Source organism: Acomys russatus, chromosome 1, assembly GCF_903995435.1.
Source record: "Acomys russatus chromosome 1, mAcoRus1.1, whole genome shotgun sequence".
NCBI classification, from domain to species: domain Eukaryota; kingdom Metazoa; phylum Chordata; class Mammalia; order Rodentia; family Muridae; genus Acomys; species Acomys russatus.
The window spans coordinates 83,234,742-83,253,521 of record NC_067137.1 but is presented as its reverse complement, the minus strand read 5'-3'; the positions used below and the strand labels follow the sequence as shown (position 1 = coordinate 83,253,521).

General features: G+C 42.3%; 1 protein-coding gene across 2 annotated transcripts in view; it reads right to left on the bottom strand.

The window, feature by feature from the left end:
* Positions 1-18,444, bottom strand: part of Mnat1 (MNAT1 component of CDK activating kinase) — a 149,365-nt gene extending 130,921 nt beyond the window's left edge. For both annotated transcript variants that reach the window (XM_051147494.1, XM_051147502.1), the window contains exon 1: positions 18,315-18,444. In XM_051147494.1, coding sequence (XP_051003451.1) covers positions 18,315-18,403 — 89 coding nt within the window. In that variant the 5' untranslated portion in view covers positions 18,404-18,444. The remainder of the gene's footprint in view (positions 1-18,314) is intronic.
* Between the last annotated feature and the right edge of the window lie 336 nt (positions 18,445-18,780).

Below are 18,780 nucleotides of genomic sequence, written 5' to 3'. Positions count from 1 at the left end.
CAACAACAGGAACCTGTTACCACCAAAGGCCTGGTCTGGGGTGCCACTCGGGGACATGTTAATGTCTACCTTCCCTATCTATAATACCTCAGGGAAAGAATGTCTTTTTGTCTACCTCTGCTGTATCAAACTCTAGCACACAGTATAGTACTGAATGAAGGGACATTTGAAGTTAGGCACCAGGATCAGGTCAGTGACAAGAAGTAGAAGGAAATCAAGAAGCCAGGAAAGTCATTAACAGCTTCCTTCATTCTCTACGCCTGGTCTCTCTTCTTTAAATCTTCATGTCTAGAATCAAGAACAGAAAAAGAGCCCCATGACTCATCATCAGCATTTCTAAGATTGGTACCTCAGGAGGAGACATTTTCTTTTTCTTTTTCTTTTTCTTTTTTTTTAAAGATATATCTTTATTTAATTTATGTGCATTGGTGTGAGGGTGTCAGATCTTGAAGCTACAGACAGTTATGAGCTGCCATGTGGGTGCTGGGAATTGAACCTGGGACCTTTGGAAGAGCAAGCAGTGCTCTTAACCACTGAGCCAACTCTCCAGACCCAGGAGGAGACATTTTCAAAGTGCTGTGGTCCCTCCTTATCCACAGTTTCTTCATTCACACACTCACGAACTTTGGATATAAATTGGGGGACAGGAGAGGGGACAATTTCTATCTTGTCACTATCACCTACATAATATAACAGTTTACATATTGCTTACATTGTATTAGGTAGCATAATTCTTTCAGAGAAAAAGAAATACATAAATCACAAACAACTATTTGCCACTTTATAGAGATTTTAGCAGCTTGGGAGTCCTAAAACCAACTCCCTATAAATACCAAGATACAATCATATTAACTAAAACCAAACTGTACTTTGTCTACTCAATTTTTATGATAACATGTAGCTGTAAGATGAGTGATATTCTAGAAGTTAAAATCGTGCCATAAAGAAAAAGAAAACAAAATTTACAGTTGCTGCTTGATTTGAAAACTTAAAAACATTCTATTAAAAATATTTTCAAAGCCGGGCATGGTGGCCCATGCCTTTAATCCCAGCACTTGGGAGGCAGAGGCAGGCAGATCGCTTTGAGTTCGAGGCCAGCCTAGTCTACAAAGTGAGTCTAAGACAGCCAAGGGTACACAGAGAAACCCTGTCTCAAAAAAAAAAAAAAAATTCAAAATGGAATGTAAACTAGACATGGTGATGCACATCTGTAATCTCAGCACTCAAAACACTGAGATGGAAGGACTGACATGAGTTCAAGTCCAGCCTGACCAATAAAAACGAAAGCCTGCCTTTAAAATTGAAAATAAATAATAAAAACTCAGAATGCAGCATGTTTACCAGATAACGTATTTCAAGGTTATATCTCAACTGACCATCAACAAATTCTAACATTATATTTGTGTGTGTGTGTGTGCATGCTTACATGATAAAGGAAAAAATGTACCAACATATTATAAAATCTGGAATTATATTTAGCTAAAAAAATTCGTACTGCAGCTGGAAATGGTGGTTCATGTTTTAATCCCAGTACTAGAAGCAAAAGCAGGTAGATTTCTGTGAGTTCAAGGCCAGCATGGTCTACTCAGTGAGTTTTAAGCCAGATGACATACTGAACCCTGCCTCAAAAAAATAAATTTCAATTGTTTTTTTAAATCATATTCTGAGCCACGTGTGGTGTCACACACCTGTAATCCCAACACTCTGGGAGGCAGAGGCAGGTAGATCTCTGTGAGTTCGAGGCCAGCCTGGTCTACAAAGCAAGTCCCGGTGAGCCAAGGCTGCACAGAAAACCCCATCTCCAAAAACTAAAAAATTTCATTCTGGTACGGTGAAGATAGCTAAGCAATAGAGCACTTGCCTAGACAGCATAAAGCACTAGGTTCAATCCATTTGACCATAAAAGAAAAGAATAAATCATACAAGTTTCATGCTGGCTTAAATAAGTTTATAAATTGTTACAGCTTAGAATAATCACCAAAAACTGAAAAGAAAAAAAAAAAAAAAAAACAAAATGAGAGTAAGAAACTGAAGGCTGGAAACATAACTCAGTGACACAGTGCTAGACTAACACACCTGAGGCACTGCATCTCATCCTGAGGGAGGGGGTGGGGAGGAGGGAGGGAGCGAGGAGGAAGGAAGGGGATGAATAGGGGAGGGGAGAGGAAAAGAGAAAAAGCCAGGAGGAGATGGGAGAGGGCAAAGAAAGGGAGAGACAGTGGAGTAAGAAGACACTGACAGTGTGTGTGTGTGTGTGTGTGTGTGTGTGTGTGTGTGTGTGTGTCTCCATACCTTAGACGCCAGCCCTTCCACACATGACAATCACTTCCTGCACCTCTATTTCCAACAGGAAATATCTAGGTTCTTGGAACCCTGTGTTGTTTCTTAACAGTTTCTAGAACAAGCAAAAATACTACACAGATTTCTTAAGACTGACAAGCAAAACAGCCTAGTCTCTCAGTGAAATCTGAAAACCTGTCACTTGAGAGCTCAGAGCTGATGGCATGTTAAATCAAGTTCTGATCTGGACCAAATAGTTCCATTTGGTTTTACAGACGCCAAAACCCAGGCCTGTGAGATAGCTCAACTGGTAAAGGCACTTGCCACCAAGCTTGACAGTCTGAGGTCAATCTCTAGAACCTACAAAGTAGAAAGAGAAAAGTGATCCCCACTAGTTGTCCTCTAACAGCCACATAAGTGTAACAAAAATAAATTAGGACCCTGTCTCAAAACATAAGGTGGAGAGAAATAGAGGAAGACACCCAACACTGGCCTCTGGCCTCTACAGTTACCTGCACACACATGAACACACAGCACAACACACAGTCACAAGCAATCATTTAAATGAGGAGGGAGAGAAGAATGAAAAGAAAGCTCACTTATATTTTTAAAAAGAAGTCAAATCTAACCTGAAGAGAGACTATGTAAGTGTAAGCACACATTGTCACTATCACCAAATACAAAACACAACTGGTTTGTTCAGAATTTGCAAAGAAAACTATTTACAGTCAAAACAGACAGAGATTTTGTATGCATCCCCTCCCCCCTCCAATCCAGGCAGAATATTTCTATGTAGCTCTGGCTAGCATTTAATCTTTTTTTCATATTTTTAAATTTTTCTTTTTACATTTAATTATGTGCATGTATCTGTGTAGGGTACATACACCTGAGTGCAGGGGCCTACGGAGATGAGATGAGGACTTCAGATCCCCGAGAGGTGGTCACAGGCGGTTGTGAGCCACCCTAAGGGGTGCTGTGAACTAAACGCCGGTAGTAAGAGCAAGCGCTCTTAACTACCAAGCTATTTATGTAGTCCCTACAGTCATTGGGTGTAAACATGTGGAGTGTGTGTGTGTGTGTGTGTGTGTGTGTGTGTGTGTGTTGTCTGTGCACCTATGCGTGTGTGCATACTCACCAAAGGAGGATGCCCAGTTCCCTGCTGCATCACTTTCTGCCTTATTCCTCTGAGACAGGGTTCTCTTTAAACCCGGAGCTAGCTGACTGTCTCTCATAGCACTAGAATTAGAGGAGTTTGAAGCTCTGTGTGTGTGTGTGTGTGTGTGTGTGTGTGTGTGTGTGTGTGTGTGTACACATCTATGTGCCAGTAAAACTCTGCATATGCACATGCCTCAGCACCTGTGAATACAATAGGACAACCTGAGGTTCACTTTTTCCAATATGTGGGTTCCAGAAATCACAGTCTTCAGGCTTAGCAGCATCTTCCAGACCCATGATCTACTACTACTCTTCGCAATCTTCCTGCCTCAGACTTCTGCCTCACACACTGCAGCCACCTGCAGGGCTTTGAGACTGATCTGACTGGGGCAGTGGAAATGAAAGGACAGACACATGTCTAGAGACAAGCTGGGATAATGTAATGTGGGATAATGTGGGACCATCAGCCTGTAAACTCAGCCCAGAGGGTTAGCTACTCAGGGTATGGGGTTCCTGTAGGCGAGCAGTCTCAGTCACATCCTGGAGGAGGAACTGGAGGTTGTTCCTTTCTGCAAACACAACAATCCTACTCAAACTAGGGAAGGCCCCGCCATTCCCATGGGTCAGAGGCCCTGGTGTCTTTGACAAAGCTATGCTCTTCTGAATGCTCATTCACACAAGAATACATTCACTTCCCACACCGCCCTATTTTATTTCTCAGATGTTCCCAATGAAGCCTGCATAGTCTCTGTGGCCTAAGAGAATGAAATAAAACAAGGCAGCCTCTAGCCTGGGTTATTCTGTCATCTTTCTCAAGAACAAGAAAAACTCAAAACCAATAAGGTTCTCCTCCCACAACGAGCCTCTTTCAGGGTTGCTGGTAAGCTTTGGGCACCGTTGAGGTGGCTGTTAATTTATTGTTAAGATGATAAATGATAGCACAGTTAGTTGCTGCCTCCTTCATAAGGTAAAGTACCCGGTGCTGACAGCAACTCCATGGGCTAGAGTGCATTGCTCCTAGTCCTAAGGCAATTCTGTAAATGCAGTCTTGATTAACAAGTAATCAGTCCTCTTGGTTGATTTCATTTTGTCATTCTTAGCCAATCAGAATAAGGTAAGGCATTGTCACTGAGGATTCTTTGAATAAGTCCTGGAGTATATAGAGCCATGGGCCCACAGGCTGTACAGACTTCTTTAACTCCCTTTAAGGATGTGAAAGCCAGAGTCTCAGGATAATGTCCATTTGCTCTGGCTTTTGTGGAACAAGCCTCTCAAACACAGGAAGGCAGTTAAGACCATTAGCATCTTCCCCCAAATTTGTCACCCTAAACAAGCTTTGTGGTAAGAGGGTGAAGTCACTCCACCTTTACTTCTCCTGGTAGCCCAGAACTAAAGTACAATTACCATGGGTTAGTTAGGTAGTTGCATCTTCATAGTCACTTTCCTCAGTTTCAGTATCCAAGGTATCAGCAGGTTGGGGCAAGTACAACACAAATTAAATTGCCTCTGTCTCCTGAGGTTATGGGGGCATTGTTGCAGCTTCAGCTATGGCCCTTGGTCATTGTCTGTGGCTGTGTCCCAGAGACAAGCCATCAGTCCTCTGTAACCTGAGGGGCAGACCTATAAGAATGGACTCCCCCAGATGCAATCTGACAGAATCTGCTGCTCTTTTATGAGGAATATATGAGAATTCATATATGACTCCATACACCAAAAATAAAAACAAATACATTTGGGGCCTTTAACCATACCATTCATCCATACAGGAGTAGACTCGCTCCCCACAACACACCATCAATTTTGGATCTGCAAACACATGTCTATGTTACTAATTCACAAAGATGGGTAGTGCATGAATTAAACCCCAGCACTCAGGAGGCAAGTAGCCTTATAGACGAGTCCATCCTAGTCTACAATCGAGTCCATGACAGCTAGGGCTATTACACAGAGAAACCCAGTCTCAAGAAGAAAAAAAAATGAAAAAAACAGTAAAACCAAAAATTACTTAAAATAAATGTAGTAAAAGATAGCTAAAACTGCAATAATACCGGGTAGTGGAGGCGCATGCCTTTAATCCCAGCACCTGGGAGGCAGGGGCAGGAGGATCTCTGTGAGTTCAAAGCCAGCCTAGTCTACAGATCAAGTTCCAGGACTGTCAGAAATGTTACACAGAGAAACCCTGCCTCAAAAAACAAAAGAAGGAAGGAGAAGGAAGGAGGAGGAGAAGGAAGGAGGAGGAGAAGGAAGGAGGAGGAGAAGAAGGAGGAGGAGAAGGAAGGAGGAGAAGGAAGGAGGAGGAGAAGGAAGGAGGAGGAAGGAAGGAAGAGGAGAAGGAAGGAAGAGGAGAAGGAGGAGGAAGGAAGGAAGGAGAAGGAGGAGGAGAAGGAGGAGGAGAAGGAAGGAGGAGAAGGAGGAGGAGAAGGAGGAGGAGAAGAAGGAGGAGGAGGAGAAGGAGGAGGAGGAAGAAGGAAGGAGGAGAAGGAAGGAGGAGGAGAAGGAGGAGGAAGGAAGGAAGAGGAGGAGGAGGAAGGAAGGAGGAGGAGAAGGAGGAGGAGAAGGAAGGAGGAGAAGGAGGAGGAGAAGGAAGGAGGAGGAGGAAGAGAAGGAGGAGGAGGAAGGAAGGAGGAGGAAGGAAGGAGAAGGAAGGAGGAGAAGGAAGGAGGAGGAGAAGGAGGAGGAGGAGAAGGAGGAGGAAGGAAGGAGGAGGTGGTGGTGGTGGTGGTGGCGCCAAGCGGGGAAGAAGAAGAGGAAGAGGAGGAGGAGGAAGGAATGTAACATTGGAAACTACCCACCATTATTGTCTGAAAGTAAAGACCTAAATAAATCCCACATATTAGTAGATTGGGGGGAGGGTTGCTGGTTTTGCTTGTTTGTTGTTTTGTTTTTTGAGTCAGGGTTTCTCTGTGTAGCCTTGGCTGTCCTGGACTCACTTTGTAGACCAGGCTGGCCTACCCCTGCCTATCAGAGTGCTGGGATTACAGGAATGCATCTGGCTAGATTCAATATTTTTGAAATGGCAGTTTCCCCCAAATTTAATGTAATCCCAATCAAAACTCTTAGCAGTGTTTTTTTCCCCCAGTTAGCAAAATGGTTCAAAATTGATATGGAAAATCTAAGGGCACAGAATAAAGACATTTTTACAATAAAAAAAGATAAAGGAATTATAGTGCCTGACTCCAGGATTTACTACACATTTTGGTAATCAATGCAAATTGTGTATACCGGTAACGTTATATATAAATCAATACAAAGCAGACTGAAAAATACACCCATATTTGACTAATTATTTTTTCCCTTTAATTTGCTTCTTTCTGAAAAAGTAAATAGCCCAGGCTGGCCTGAAACTCACTACGTAGCCTAGACTACCTAACCTGGAACTTGTGATCCTCCTGCCTCTGTCTCTCTAGAGCTGGAACTCTAGGCTTGTTCCACCACACTGCACTGTTAACTACTTTTTCAAATACCTAAGGAAACTAATAGGGAAAGAGGAGTTAACAGATGGTGCTAGACCAACTAGATATTCTGACAAAAGGGAAAATCTTTTAGCCTTGAAAGATAAGCAAAGCTTAAGTCACAATGGATCACAAAAAAATCCAAAACTATAAAAGTTTTAAAAATTAAATATGCATGCTACATAACCTAGTCAGGCTCCTAGATACTCACCCAAGGGAGGGGGGAGGTACCCACAAAAGCTTCTCAAAAAGTTCAAAGAAACTCTTGACATGGACAACCAGAAGCATGCTAAATATCCATCAACCAGCAAGTGGATAAATGAAGTGTGGACATAATGTGGTATGAGATGGAATGCCAGCCTGTAGTGCAGAGGAGCCCGCTGCTGTGCCAGGAAGCACACACGGAGTTCAGAGTGTGGTTTGTTATTACTATAATGTACATAGGGTCATAGTCTGTGATGGAAGAGAACAAATCAGCTGTGAGCTGGGGGCGGAGTGGAGGGATGAACACAGGGAAAACCCAGCTGTGGTGGCGCACGCCTTTAATCCCAGCACTTGGAAGGCAGAGGCAGGCGGATTGCTGTGAGTTTGAGGCCAGCCTGGTCTACAAAGCGAGTCCAGGACAGCCAAAGGGTACACAGAGAAACCCTGTCTCAGGAGGAAAAAAAAGAATGCAGGGAAGAAGGATAGAGGGATTTCTAGAAATATATCCTATTGAAGGCAGGGGCAGCAGTGAACATCTGTTATCTCAACACTGAAAAAGCTGAAGTGAATGATAACAAGTTCCAAACTGAATACACAGCAAGAACCTGCTAAAGAAAGGGAGGAAGGAAGGGAAGGCTGCTGGAGGGAGAGAAGGGGAAAGAAGGAAAGGGAAGGGGAGAGGAAAGGAGAGGAGGGTGAGGGAAGGAGAAGAGAAAGAAGAAATGTGGACTTGATGATGTGGCTTAGTGAAAGCGACATTGCCGAGCAGGCTGGAGGACCCAGGCTTGATCTCCATCACCACAAGAAGGGGAAATGTCCAAGTATAGCGTGCACTCAAGAGGCTAAGACAGGCCCGGTGGTGGTGGTCACGCCTTTAACCCCAGCACTCAGTTTGAGGCACAGACAAGTGGATCTCTGTGAGTTTGAAGCCAGCCTGATGTACAGAGCAAGTTCCAGGACAGCCAAGGCTACACAAAGAAACCCTGTCTCGGGGGCGGGGGCTGGGGGGAATGGTTAAGACGGGGGACTGAGTCCGAGGCCACTCTGGGACTATAAACATGTTATTATCACAAAAGAGAAAGAAAAAAAAAAAGAAAAAAGATAGAAAAAGAGAAAGAAAGAGAAAGAAGGAGGGGAAGAAAGAAGAGATTGAAGGAAAAAAGGAAGGGGAAAGAGAGGAGGGAAGGAAAGGAAAGAGGAAATGCATTTTTTATACACACAGATATTCAGGCACAGAAACTGCAACCTGTGCTTACATGAGATAACCAATAATCCTCCGTGTATTTGAAATTTTCATTATTGCAAATATCTAACATTCTATAACACTAGAAACTATCAGCTTCACTTTAAATAATAATCACAATACATAATATATTATGTGGCCAAAAATGCTACCATGTGCCAGGTTCAACATGCCACATACCTTGTAAGAGAAACAGACTTGAGTGGGGACACATTACAGTGGCAGAACAGATGTTGAGCATACACAGACCCTGACAGTGCCTAAAAGGAAGAGCAAAAGCCCTGGAGCTTATCTATTCTTGGGGCTCTCTCATGGAATAATATAGTAGTCAATCTGCTTGGGCCACATGTTTTCAATAATTTCTAGTTTACTACATACTAATTTCCTCACATAATATACGTTTTAGTTTCCATTCTCTTTTCAAATAATATAAATCCAAACCACATGAAACAAGCAAGAAACACAATGTATTTTCCAAGAGAAAGTTAGAAGCACTACATTTACCCTAGTCATGGTCATTATCAACAGATTCCCACTCCCACTATAAAGTGTGTGAGTCTGCATTTAATTGCATCACATTACATAGATCACTTTCTGTAATTAACTGCCAAAAGGAATTAAACATTAATGAGTGCCTGAATTATGAACAACACATTCATAACCTGAATAATGCAGAAACATCTACTTCAGCACATATATGTATGTATGAATATATACACACAATATGTATATATATGGGAGGTGTTTTGTTTTTCAAGACAGGGTTTCTCTGTGTAGCTTTGGCTGTCCTGGACTTGCTTTGTAGACCACGCTGGCCTCGAACTCACAGAGATCCACCTGCCTCCCTGAGTGCTGTCAACATATGTTTTCATCTTTAAAATATATTTAAATTACCTTAAACAGGAATTTTCTTTTTGAGGCAAAGTCTTGGTGTATAATCCAGCATGGCCTGTATCTGCTACCCTCCTGCTACAGCCTTCCAGTGCTGAGATTACAGGCATGCCACCACACCCAGCTAAAGGTATACATTTTGTCTTTAAAATGGTGCTGGCTAGTTTATTTTATTCATGTGTAATAATATAAATGTATATGTTAGCTGGGCGTGGTGGCGCACGCCTTTAATCCCAGCACTCGGGAGGCAGAGGCAGGCGGATCGCTGTGAGTTCGAGGCCAGCCTGGTCTACAAAGTGAGTCCACGATGGCCAAGGCTACACAGAGAAACCCTGTCTCGAAAAACCAAAAAAAAAAAAAAAAAAAAGTATATGTTAAAAAAGAAATATAATTAAAAAATAGAAAAAAACAAAAACAAAAACTAGAGTTAGCATACATGCTCCAGTGAGTGAACTGTAAATGGCTGTAGGCATAAGGTTATTTATTGTATAATTCAAGTGCTGATTTCTGTACCCCCCATATCTGGTTGCAAGCCTTGTTCTGAGAATCTCCTATTGTATAAACTGTGTTCCCCCCCATGCCAATAAAGCAGCTTACAGCTATTTGCTGAGCAAGGAAGAGAACAGGGCTGGGCTTCTTGCCATCCAGAGGAAGAGAAGTTAGAAGAGGAAGAGGAGGATTCAGGAAGTGGATTCAGGCAGATGTGCAGGAGAGATGAAGAAGATTCAGCTGGAGCAAAGAAAGTACTAAAAAGCAAGTAATTTGGGGATTTTGGCAATGATGGAGTCAGGATAAAATGGTAGGTTAAGAATGGACGTAAACTGCTCAAGATTGTGTTGTAAAGCATTATAAACAAGTTCTTTTTTTAATGGTGCTGGCACTAGGATGCAGCTCAGTTGATAGTGCTTGCCTAACACCCTGAGCACCAGGTAAACTGGGTATGGTGGTGCATCCCTGCAATCCCAGTGCTAGAGAGGTCTTAACAAGAAGAGTCAAATTTCAAGGTCACACATAGCTTCATAGTGAGTCCAAGGCTAACCTGCCATACATGATACCATGCCTCAACAAATATAATACATTAATTCTTAAAATATTGCTTATTGGGCCAGGAAAATGTCTCAGCAAGTAAGAGCAGTCACTCCACAAGAACAAGCACCTGAGCCAGGCAGTGGTGGCGCACACCTTTAATCCCAGCACTTAGGGGACAGAGGAAGAGGATCTCTGTGAGCTTGCGGCTAGCCTGGCCGACATAGTGAGTTCCAGGACAGCCTGAACTAGAAAGAGAAACCCTGTCTCAAAACACAAACCAAAACAAGAGAATAGGGACCTGAGTCACGTTCCCAGGACCCATGTAAAACGGTGGTTGTGGCTTGTAACCTTGAAACCTTGTGGGAAGGACGCAGGAGGACCACTGGAACTTGCTGATCACCAGCGGCCCTTCAAGTTTAGTAAAAAGACTGTCTCAAGAGCAAGAAGTGGAGCCTGCCGTGCGCATGCCTTTAATCCCAGAACTTGGGAGGCAGAGGCAGGCGGATCACTGATTTCTTTAGATGACTTTTTTAAAACATTTACTTTATGTGCATTGGTATTGTATGTATGTGTGTCTCTGTGCATGTGTTGGGTCCCTGGAACAGACAGCTGTGAGCTATCATGTGATTGCTGGGAATTGAATCTAGGTCCTCTGGAAGAGCAGCTGGTTCTCGTAACTACTGAACCATCAGTTCAGCCCCTTAAGGATTTGTTTTTTAAGTGTACATTAGTGTTTTGTCGGCATGTATATCTGTGTGAGGGTATCAGATCCCCTGCACCTGGAGGTATAGACAGTTGTCAGCTGCCATGTGGGTGCTGGGAATTGAACCCAGGTCCTCTGCAAGAACAGAGAGTGCTCTTAGTGGCTCCAGCCCCACTAATCATTTTTAAAATATCAATTAAATATGATATATTTGGCAACATCTGAAACAATACTAAAATTTTAGCCTTGTTTATTTAAAAACAACTTAGTTATGGCAACACAGTAAACACCATGGGATTATTTATGAAGAAGCTATATTTAATACTGGTAGATTTCAAGGCATTGATGTTTTAATGGGATGAGTTGTTTACAAGTAAATCAGAGTTAATGTCAGATGCAGTTTGCTTCAGTTACCTGGAATTAGAATAGCAGGCTCATTAAATATATATGAATCCAGATGCAGAGACACTGCACCATATTGATGGAGCCCTCATTAATTTTCAATGATGTGGCCACTAGCATATTTGTATTCTAAAACGGGAAGGGGGGGGCATATATAATCATTTGCCTTCATCTCAAAATTCTTGTTTTTTACATGTTTCAACTTAGTTAAATAAAAAAATTCTAACACTCCAAAGCATTTCTATTGAAGTTCATTAAACCTTCTATTTTCTTTTCTACTTGTAGAGAATTCATATGCATATTTGTGCATATATAATACTTGTACACAAAGTATATCTCTTGACATACAACATGAAAATGACACATAAGGAGGGCTGGAGAGAGGGCTCCGGGGCGGAGAGCGCTGGCTGCTCTTCCAGAGGACCTGGGTTCAATTCACAGCACCCACATGGCTGTTTATAACTGTAATTCCAGTTCCCAGGGATCCGACTCCCTCATATAGACACATGGAAGACAAAATGCCAAAGCACATAAAATGGAAGGAAGGAAGGAGTAAACCAACAAAGGAAGGAAAAAAGGAGAAAAAAACATGAAAGGTACTGAAATTATTTCCTCTCATAAGTAATAACATTCATTTAGCCTTCCTGTCACCTAATTGTAATTATAAAATAAGTACTGGCATTGTCTACATATCATAGGCCAAAGATAAAGATGTGGAAAAATGCAGCAATGGGTCACAAAATCATGACTGAATGTTTAAAGTGTTAGCAGTGTTTCTATTTTGCTTAAACTAGCATGCTGAAAAATAAAATGTAAAGAAAATTGTTCTAAGTAGATGATACTTATTTTGATAATATTTTCATTTTATACACACAAAAGTACAAAACACAATCTTTGTAGAATTTTATTTAGCAAATATAATTAAAATGTAGCTGAATAATTCCTAACAAATATATACACAAAAAGACCAGAATAGGCTTTTGTTTCCCTGTATGTCTGACAAGAAAGGTGGGTGTGGAATAAAGCAAGATTGCTAAGCTCCTTCCAATTTCTAGCTAACGTTTCTTCCAACTTCCTACCAACCCTGTTAATAAAATAAACAGCACTTTGTAGCCTGTACTTTCATACATATTTCCTGACTAAGCCCAAGAGCCAAAACAGATTTTCCTAAGCAGCTCTTCCCTCCTCAATGGCTGATTTATACATCACTTATACATTTGAAGCCAATCAAGCATTTTGTTCCCTTGGTGCTAACCTTCTTCAGTTTAATATGTATCCACTAATCCACAGGAGTTTACAGTCTTGTTCCTCCTCCTCCTCTTCCTCTTCAGGTCTCACTATGTAGCCCTGGATAGTCAAAGTCTCTCTAATTAGACCAGAATGGCCTCAAACTTACAAACTCCTAAAACTTAACCCAACAAATAATTTTTATTACATTTATTTACTTACTCAGAATAATCAAGAATGTGTCTCCAAGATCAGAGAACAACTTGTAGGAGGTCTCTGATCTCCTCCCACTAAGTAGGTCCCGGGAATTAAACTCAAGTTGACCATATTACAAGCCCAAGAAATTATTATATTTTTAAATATAAGAAGAGCAGACTATGTATAGTGGCCCATACCTTTAATTCCAGCACTTGAAAGACAGAGGCAGGTGAATCTCTGAGTGCAAGGCCAGTAGAGCCAAAACTGCATAGAGAGACCTTGTATCAAAAAAGAAAAATAAAAGAAAAAAAATCCTAGAGATCTATCTACCTGTCTCTGCCTTGCAAGTGCTGGAATTAAAGGCATGTAGCAAACCTGCCAAGTTTCTGGTTCGTTTTTTTTTTTTTAAAGATTTATTTATTTATTTAATGTATATGCATGGCCTATATGCATGTATACCTGCATGCCAGATGAGGGTATCAGATTCCAGTAAAGATGATTGTAAGCGACCATGTAGGTGCTGGGAATTGAACTCAGGACCTCTGGAAGAGCAGACAGTGCTCTTAACTATTGAGCCATCTTTCCAGGCCCCTGTTTCTTATTTCTTTAACAAATAATCTCTCTCTCTCTCTCTCTCTCTCTCTCTCTCTCTCTCTCTCTCTCTCTCTCTCTCTCTCTCCTCCCCCACCACCACCGGTTTTGTTTGTTTGTTTGTTTGTTTGTTTTTGTGGGGGAGGGGGTTTCAAGACAGGGTTTCTCTGTATAGCCTTGGCTATCCTAGACTTGCTTTGTAGACCAGGCTAGCCTCAAACTCATAGAGATCCACGTGCCTCTGCCTCCAAGAGTGCTGGAATTACAGGCGTGTACCACCACTGTACCCTGACAAATAATACTTTTTAACAAGTAGATTATTTAAAATAACATATAATCACTTTCATATCTCTATTTCAAATTTTTATAACTAAGTTCTCCTTTTCTTCACTGTAATAATACTAACTAATTTCTTTTGAGTCACTCAAAACAGCTAAAACAAGGGGGAAGGGCACAGACACCATTGCTGCCACATTCTTTGTTATATGACAACCCTAGCAGTGCTTCCAAACTTAGCACAAGATTCCCCTAGGTAAGTAATATGAAGTGTGGGTTTTATCCCCACCCCCACCCACCCCAAAAAATTATAAAAGAGAAGTCTGTATTTTAGACAAGCATCCCAGATGAGCCTTAGTATGAGGCAAGTCTAATAATCAGTGACCTGGAAATTTTATTGAGTGTACAGGAAAGACTGCAAAAATATCAATCACTACAAAGCAATAACTAATAAATTACTGTTGAGTTTTGCTTTTTTTTTTTTTCTTTTGTCTTTGAAAAACTTACCATATTCAAAACTTGAAGCAAACTGTTATTGTATCCAGGCTTCGCTATCATTAAATTATTCTTATTCCCTATGCCATCTTAGGTTCTACTCGCTAAGTAAATTAGGAAGCAAACTGACAGACTTCTAAAACCTAACCCAGCAAACCATTTGGTATTGCACGTACTTACTTACTTGGGAATCAAAGGACAACTTTCAGGAGTTGAGTTTTTCTCCTCCCACTAAGTAGGTCCCAGTGAATAAGACCAAGTTAACCATATTGCCGGTCAAGAAACTATTTTTTTATTTAGAATATTGGCAATATCTCTTCATAGGTGAGAGTAAATTAATTCTTAAATTTACTTTAACTATCCCTCAAGTAATCCCTCACAGTGACCCTGTGGGGTAAGCATAACTACTAATCCCATCATCAGAGTGAATGACTAATTTCCACTAAATTTCCACATTAAATAGCCAATCTAGCATCGAGAGTCAAGAGGGCTATCATAAATAATACTTGTTAGATATAGCTCATGCCCACTTTTTAAAAAAAAAGTTATAAGAAAACAAGTTAGGCCGGACGGTGGTGACGCACTCCTTTAATCCCAGCATTCAGGAGGCAGAGGCAGGTGGATCCCTGTGAGTTCAAGGCCAGCCTGGTCTGCAACGAGAGTCCAGGACAGCCAAAGCTACACAGAGAAACCCTGTCTCGAAAAAAACAAAAAAAAAAGGAAAGAAAACAAGTTAACTCTATTTCATCTTATGCTTGTAATCTAAGGGCTAAGCCAATTACTATGCCATTGTTTGGGGCTCTTACAGAATAAAACAATTTGCACCTTAACAAATAATCCTTAAGGTTTAACATACAATTTCCTATTATCTGTTTGAGTTTGTGGCACGAATTTGATAATATAACTTCCTAGAAGGGAAGTCCTAAAAGGTGTCAATAAAGTGGTACACACCTTTAATCCCAGCACTTGGGAGGCAGAGACAGGCAGATCACCGTGAGTTCAAGACCAGCCTGCTCTACAAAGTGAGTCCCGGACAGCCAAGGCTACACAGAGAAACTCTGTTTTGGAAAGCCAAAAAAGACTCTATGAAGCCGGGTGTGGTGGCGCATGCCTTTAATCCCAGCACTCGGGAGGCAGAAGCAGGCGGATCACTGTGAGTTCGAGGCCAGCCTGGTCTACAAAGTGAGTCCAGGACAACCAAGGCTACACAGAGAAACCCTGTCTCGAAAAAACCAAAAAAAAAAAAAAAAAAAGACTCTATGAAACTTTCTGATACCAAAGTTCCCTCCTGGCCAGCCTAGGCTACCTAGCTAATTCAGGGCCAGCCTGAGTTACAAAGCAAAATCCTGTCTGGGAAGAGGGGTGCTGAATAGATGGCTCAGTAGGTTAAGAACTCTTGCAATGCAAGCAGAAGAGCCTGAACTTTGATACTTGTACCCACATAAAAAGGCTGGGCACGGCCTCAAGCTCCTGTAACCCTAGCACTATGAGAGACAGTCACCAAGCTCCGGCTTTAAAGAGAAACCCTGTCTCAGAGGAGTAAGACAGAAAGTGATGCAGCAGGGCACTAGGCATCCTCCTTTGGCCTCCGTGAGTATGCACACACACATAGGTGCACAGACACCACACACACACACACACACACACACACACACACACACACAAACACGAATGAAGGCACATAGCTAATAATCCCAGCACTAAGGCAGAACTATCAAGAATTCAAGGTTTGCCAAGGCTACAAAACACGTTCTAGGTCAACTTAGGCTATGTATCAAGACACTGTCTCAAAAAGAAAAAGTAATAATAAGAACTGGAGACACAGCTCAGAGATTAAGAACACGTGCTGCTGCCCTAGAGGACTCTGGTTCAAGTCCTACCATTCACAAGGCAGCTCCCAACCATCTGTATGTAACCCCAGTCCTGGGGGATCCAATGTCCTCTTCTAGCCTCTGACAGCCTGTATACACACGGCACATACACATACAATGCAGGTAAAACACCCATATACATAAAGAAAATAAATGAAAGTCTTTAACAAGCACATCAGTTATGCTTTACTAAATAGGAGGAGATCGAGTGTGAGGAAATTCATGTCACAAAGCAGCCTATTCCTTGCCAGAGACTCATGGAGGATACCCACACACTTTCTAACAACCCCCAAGGATGAGTGCCTTCTCCAAATTGTTCTGTACAAAGAGGATGCTATTTCCTAATTGCATGGTACTATATATTACTTAAAATAAATGAAGATCACTTACTAATTATTCTCACCAACAAATATGTTAATTAAATGTTGACCTGCTAAAACTCTATAAATAACAATTTAGATATAACACAGAGGGCAGAAAAAAAAGTAGACAAAGCCAAGATTAATCAGAAAGCAAAATTCAGACTCCTAGGCAGGACACCTCCATCACTACAATAATACAGTAAAATAAAAATAAACGGAACAGCTGTATCACAGACAGACAGACAGACTCAGACACAGACACACACGGTGGCAAGGGCAGCTTCTGGGGCTGGCAAAAACAATGTCAAAAGCCAGAGATGGGAAAGTGCCATGAAACAGGCATCCAGATTTAACTCAGCAACTGCAATCATGAGCACACAGCAGCAACAGACATCTGCCCTTCAACATCGCCCACCCCCCAGACAGAGAGGGTGCCCAGGTGGGGGGGGGGGGTGAGGGGGGAGCACTTCTCAGTGGTGCAGCCACTGGTGGAGTATTTGGGAAGAGTTCAAAGGGAAAGGAAGGAGAACAGAGTGGGTCATGAAAGATGAACATGATCTCAACACAGTGTGTGTGTGTGTGTGTGTGTGTTTCAAAGCTAAAAAAAAAGTAACAGAGAAACTCAGCAAAACTTCTCTAAAAACCCAACAGTTTTCTAGTCATGGTAGCACATAACTGAAATTCCAGCACCTTTAGGTTAGGCTAACAACTGAGGCCCAGTCTTCACAAATACCTGATAATGTACCAACAGGATTCCCTTTTTCCCACTGTTCAGACATTCCAGCTGACTACCTTTACTGTATTTTTCATCTTAAACCATTCAGTCAGACAACTATGTTGTCTAAAGCAAAACAAAGGTTCATTAGGAAAAGGGACCAATTAAGGAGATAATCCCATTATGACAATTATAAATGCATTTCATTGTGCAATTAATGCCTCAAGACCTCATCTACCACATTGTAATTTACCTTTACCTTCTGTAAGAAGATGGCCACTATAGAAATATATGTGCTCACAACTTTATAGTGCCTTTCATCTCAGATCACCTTTTACTAAAGCACTTCACCATAAAAATCCAACAAACACTTTGACCCAAATCTGCACTTATTCTTCAAAATACACAAAATCACGCTCCCACCTACTACCACCAAGCAACCAAAACGCACCTACATCCTGGAGCTGCTTCCGGGAATCCAAACTCTTATGGCCCACAATCCCGAGCCGTCTCGGGATCATTTCCTGGGATGAGGGAATGCTACCCACATAAACTTATCCTGAGAGGACTCACGACAGGCCGCTACAATGCCTGGAATGTAATATGCACCCAATAAAAGTCATTACCTCGCTCCAAAATAGCTGCCTGGAGTCTGTATTTCCTTCCTTTACAAACTTAAAATCCAACTGAATTCACCAGGACACACATACATTCAAAGGAGGCTTTCCAAATGAACGTATTCAGTCATTAACTACAGTATCCACCTGTAGTAAGTTTTCGCTTCTGTTATCAATAAAAAACATTTCGTATGAAATTAAATACACACACACACACACACACACACACACACACACACACACACACACACACACACAGAAGAAATTAAGCTCCTTTCATCCAGAGTCCTGTGTCTGGAGTCTAGCTAACAACACCAGGCCTAGAAACAGTCGAGATTTTCACTGGCTGGGAAGGTAGGTGAGAGACAACCTGCCAAACTCCTGCGTGCCACAATCAAAACTCCAAGTTCAAAACAGGCCAGAAAAGCCCCGGGCAAGCGGCTACAGACCTTTTAAAGGAACGACGCTCTCTTTTTCCATCCCCTGCCCCTAGCTGAAACTAACCGCACCCTTTACCATCACCCCCACCCGCTCCCCAGCGGCCTCCGAGCATCTCCCAGGACTGTCCTCCCACCCAAGGAATCCACCGGTCGCCAGACTCACAAAGTGTGTCCGCACACGTTCACCATCAGCTTCAAAGAAGGGTTCCGGTATTTGGTGGTCTTACACCTGGGACAGCCCTGGTCGTCCATGGCGTCTCCTCAGCCGTGGCTTTTCCAACCCCCGAAGCCGGAGTCAACTTCTGCCACTTACGAACAACCCCCCTAGACCCGACGTCAACCAACCTCCTACCAACAGGCACTTGGCCGGAATGGTCCTTTGTGAAAGAGCACCGGCTAGAAACCAGGCGCTGCAACACAAAGGTTCCGGGAGCGAGTTCTCCGATCCTGCCGCTAAAGTTACATCGCGACCTTGGGTGAGGCAGCTCAGTTTTGGTGTGAGAAGGGATGCTTTTAAAATATACACCTCTTAGCAGGGTGGTGGTGGCGCACGCCTTTAATCCTAGCACTATGGGAGGCAGAGGTAGGTGGATCGCTGTGAGTTCGAGGCTCAGCCTGGTCTACAAAGC